This window comes from Labeo rohita, chromosome 6 (genome assembly GCF_022985175.1).
Source record: "Labeo rohita strain BAU-BD-2019 chromosome 6, IGBB_LRoh.1.0, whole genome shotgun sequence".
Lineage (NCBI taxonomy): Eukaryota > Metazoa > Chordata > Actinopteri > Cypriniformes > Cyprinidae > Labeo > Labeo rohita.
Genome location: NC_066874.1, coordinates 14929688 through 14934124, shown reverse-complemented (window position 1 = coordinate 14934124; position 4437 = coordinate 14929688). Strand labels below are relative to the sequence as shown.

The window sequence follows — 4437 nt, the reverse complement described above, 5'->3', positions numbered from 1 at the left end:
CACCTACTAAACCTGTCCAGGACGTGCCACTTCCTGGTGACACGTTTAACACAGAATTTCTAAATTTCCTAAAATAACCAGGTGTTGGCCGTTTGTGCTGTGCCAATTAATAGCTCAAATACATCAAATAGCTCTTGCGGTACTTTGTCATACAATTAACATCCGGCACAGCACAAACAGCCGGCACCTGGTTATTTTATGCAATTTAGAAATCCTGGGCTGAACTTGTCCCCTGGAAGTGGCACATCTGGTCACCCTACTGATGCAGAAGGTAAGGGGAAGGGAGGGAAAAAAAAAAAAAAAAAAAAACACCCACACACACACGACACATTTTAGTAAAATTCTTGGTGTTTTAATGTAAAGAGACAAGTGTTTTGTTTTGTTGTTTTTTTTTTAACCATGGTACTGCAAATATAAAATGCACAAACCTGTGAAGGCAACAGTCAGTCACATCAGTATAAATGCATTTTGGTCCCTGTGAAAAACAGTACCATAATTTATAACCCGTGAATAAAGTTCTAAAACGGACTACAATAAAGCATTAAAATATCTACAGTTAGTTTATAAAACCCATGTTAAATTTGAAAAAAATCAAAGTTTGACACACAAAAACAGCTTTAAAGGCCAAGTAGTAGTAGTAGTAGTAGTAGTAGTAGTAGTAGTAGTAGTAGCAGGAGTAGAAGTAGTAGTAGTAATCTTAGATGCAAAGCTCGGTCTCTATCAGACTAGGATTTATGCCAGAATCCGATATCATTACATCCACAAAACTGTTTAAAAATAAAATAAAATAAAAAAAAAATAAAGACAGTGGCAGTAAGAAAGCTAAAATCGTGGCATAAAAAGACCCAATGTGCGTTTCTACAACCAACAAACAGGGAAATGATTCATTTAGTGTCATCCCTCATTTCAGATGGACTAATGAACAAGGCGTCAGTAAGATATTTCATTACTAAAAAAACAAAATTAAAAATAACGCTTCAGTCCAGTATTTCACTTGTATGTCACAGGCTCGACACCCTCTTCGTTGAGCAGACATGTGCGTATAAGAGCTTCAGTGACTGCGTACGGATCGCAGTTAGCTGAGGGACGACGGTCTTCAAAGTAGCCCTTCTTTTCCTGGCCTACAGATCGCGGGATTCGGATGCTAGCACCACGGTTTGCCACTCCAGCAGAGAACTCGTTGATGTTGGAAGTCTCGTGATGGCCAGTCAGTCGTCTGGCATTGTCCAGCCCTCCTTTAGGATCATAGGCACGAATATGATACTGGTGTCTCTTGGCCAGCTTCTCAATAGACTCCTCAATGTATCTAAAATGAAAACAAGTTTGATTAGCATGACCAATTTTTGATCATTTTATGTCAGTGCTACAGCGTGGAGAAAAGATTCTAGGCCTCGTTTCAGACACTTACTTCAAACCCTCATCCTCACGCATCTCCTTTGTACTGAAGTTGGTGTGGCAGCCAGCTCCATTCCAGTTCCCTGGAATGGGCTTTGGGTCGAAAGAAGCCACAATGCCGAAGTCCTCACAAACCCTGTGCAGGAGGAAGCGGGCAACCCACAAATGGTCTCCCATCTCGATGCCCTCACAAGGGCCAACTTGGAATTCCCACTGAAGAATAATAAGAGAACAAACAACTGAAATTTAACCGTTTTCTCAAAAGTATAAAAGACATTGCTTATTATCTGTCACCCCAGTAGGAAGACTTTACCTGTGCAGGCATGACTTCAGCGTTGGTACCACAGATTTTTACTCCAGCATACAGGCAGGCTCTATAATGAGCTTCTACAACATCTCGCCCATAGGCCTTATCAGCTCCCACACCACAGTAGTACGGACCTAATTAAACAAATCCTATTAGTTTCCTTTTAGTAGACATTTTCCAACTTTTTAAAAAAAACTTCTATCCACAGGTGACACATACCTTGAGGTCCAGGGAAGCCATTGGAGGGCCAACCAAATGGATGACCATCTGTGCCGAGAAGAGTGTACTCTTGTTCCATTCCAAACCAAGGATGCTGGTTCTGCACCTTATCCATGATCTTGTTACACATCTGACGAAGGTTGGTTTCTTAAAAGGAAACAAGAAACATTCAACGCAACATTCAATGTGATATCACCTGGTATAATGATCATCTGATATCAATTATAGCTTACCTGCAGGTTTGCGGTTGTATTTCAGGACTTCACACAAAACCAGTTTGTTGGGGTCTTTTCTAAAAGGATCTCTAAACATGGCTTTTGGGATCAAGTACATGTCACTGTTGGACCCCTCCGACTGATATGTGCTGGAGCCATCAAAGTTCCATTCAGGAAAATCTACAAAGACAAAGGAAAAGAAAAAACAACTCTCAGTTTAGCCTTTCAGGTAACAATTTTGTGTATAAGAAACATAACTTTAATACAATAAGTACCTTCAATGGTCTTGGGTTCTGAATCTAGAGTCCTGGTCTTGCATCTCAATCCCTCTCCGGTTCCATCTATCCAAATGTACATAGCTTGAACCTTGTCTCCCTGAGGGAGATCCATGTACTGCTGTTTCACAGCTTTGCTCAGGTTGGAACTGGCTGAAGTGGCCATGGTTGTGCTATATCAAACCTATTAGAAAAAACCGTTGTAAATACACTTCTCATACCGTAAAACGAAAAAAGAAGAAAATGAATCCCTCCATTATCAGAAACAACGTGGCCGGTAGAGCCACTCCGGTCCATTACGCAGTAACTCAGACAATGGAAAACTAAGAGCGAGCGTCTCATTATCAATTTACTTGTGTTAATATGACTGTCGTGTACGAATTTAACCAAATCAACGTTATTACCACTAACCTCACAGAGGGAACTCATAACCGCAGAAACACTAATTCAACTCACCTTAGGCTATTTAAATGCTAAGCATATGCTAGGCATAATACAACATACTGACGCAACATATTGCTAAGATGGCATCAAAAGTGACATACACAGATTTCGGATAACACTTAATTAAATAGCAGAGTCCTTAATTTTAACTTAATAAAAACATGAAATCACTCATCTAAACCCGTACGATTAAAACAATCCATTTAAGTTAAACATTGCTTAATCATAACATCCACTGCTACCATTACAAACATAGATATTTTGATTAAACATAAAAACACATACCTATCAGCGAAAATAAATAGTCACTATACGAGTGCCAGTATTTCCAAAGGGTTTTAGAAAATAATCCTGTATGTTTGTCTCTCATCCTCCTAACAAACAGCTTTTGCTTTGGCCGAACTTTTAAAGAGAGCCTCAGATCCTTCCGTTTCTGATTGGATGGAGTGAAACGTGATTAGAGTATGGCTAGGTGACGTCACGGTCAGGAGCATTTCATTGGACACCCTTAGAAAATAGGCTGTTGTTCATCCGCATGCGTCTCAGGATAAGTCTTTGTTCGACAAAGAACGTCAAATGTCTGTTGATTTAAAAAAATTTAAATCATTTTTTTAATAATGAGTTGAACATATACGTCAGTGTACTGACCAAGACATCGTTTCCTAAGAGCTGCTGCCAGAACAACGACTGTCGAGTTCAAGGAAACAGGCAACACGGCTCTGGCAAAACCAAGCGCTGATCCATCACACCCTCTAGTGTTTACAACTTAAGGTTTTGAATGTGAAGTTGATATGTCTTCAGAAATCCACAATAAATTGTGTGAAATACATAGAAAATAAATGTAATTAGTGGCCCCAAACATTTAGACACCACTGTATTTCACAGGTTTAGTGCATCATTTGGATTACTGGATGCATTTTGATTTTTGATTGAAAATACAATTTTATAATTATTTTAAATAATACTGACTCAAAGCATTGTGTGAAAATTATGTTGAAGGGCCATTTGCTTCCAAAACTCTTTAAAAAAAAAAAAAATAATAATAATAATAATTCTCAGTCCTGTTACCAAAACTCTTTAAAACTATTTAAAAGTATGTCGACAAATTCCTTCATTTTCCTCTAAGGCAGGTGTTTATTTTAAAGAAATTGTTGGTTTCATGGACATTTTTTTTAATTAATATAAATTATATTTATCATAAAACAAACACTATTTATCTACACAAGGTGTATTTTAAAGGCGACTCAAACCTCAATTTTCTATAATGCAATTTGTTAAACAAGGGGGTACATGATGGACCATACTTAATTTAAAAAAAAAAAATAGTGATTTAACTTTATTATTTTTTAAAGAAAAAAAAAAAACTATTAGGTAACAGGAATGAAACTGGATAACAGGGATGAGTATCCACTGTGTATATATGTGTTTCTAGTGGTCTGCAGAGGTTTTTGTTAGTGTTACGCTTAGGGGAAGAAGACGGGTTATGAGATAAGATAAATAACGAAAAATAATACATATAAAATCTTAAATTTAAATTAATAGTACAAATAATAAACTTAACAAATAATGCCTTCTTAGTTTT

At 37.5% G+C, this 4437-nt stretch overlaps 1 protein-coding gene across 1 annotated transcript; it reads right to left on the bottom strand.

Annotated features, from left to right (window-relative positions):
• Nucleotides 1-330: 330 nt before the first annotated feature.
• glulb (glutamate-ammonia ligase (glutamine synthase) b) lies at nucleotides 331-3307 on the bottom strand. Its single transcript, XM_051112623.1, has 7 exons — nucleotides 3141-3307; nucleotides 2412-2595; nucleotides 2155-2316; nucleotides 1922-2068; nucleotides 1709-1836; nucleotides 1409-1608; nucleotides 331-1306 (listed from the first exon to the last, which is right to left on the bottom strand). Exons 2-7 carry the CDS (start codon nucleotides 2575-2577, stop codon nucleotides 991-993), a joined length of 1119 nt encoding a protein of 372 aa, XP_050968580.1. The 5' UTR covers nucleotides 2578-2595; nucleotides 3141-3307; the 3' UTR covers nucleotides 331-990.
• Nucleotides 3308-4437: the final 1130 nt, after the last annotated feature.

Coding starts and splice junctions, on each gene's coding strand:
- glulb (XM_051112623.1), bottom strand. CDS start 2,577: ATGGCCACTTCAGCCAGTTCCAACCTGAGCAAAGCTGTGAAACAGCAG. Junction 1,609..1,708: donor CTGAAGTCATGCCTGCACAG/GTAAAGTCTTCC, acceptor ATTATTCTTCAG/TGGGAATTCCAAGTTGGCCC. Junction 1,307..1,408: donor CGTGAGGATGAGGGTTTGAA/GTAAGTGTCTGA, acceptor TTTTCATTTTAG/ATACATTGAGGAGTCTATTG.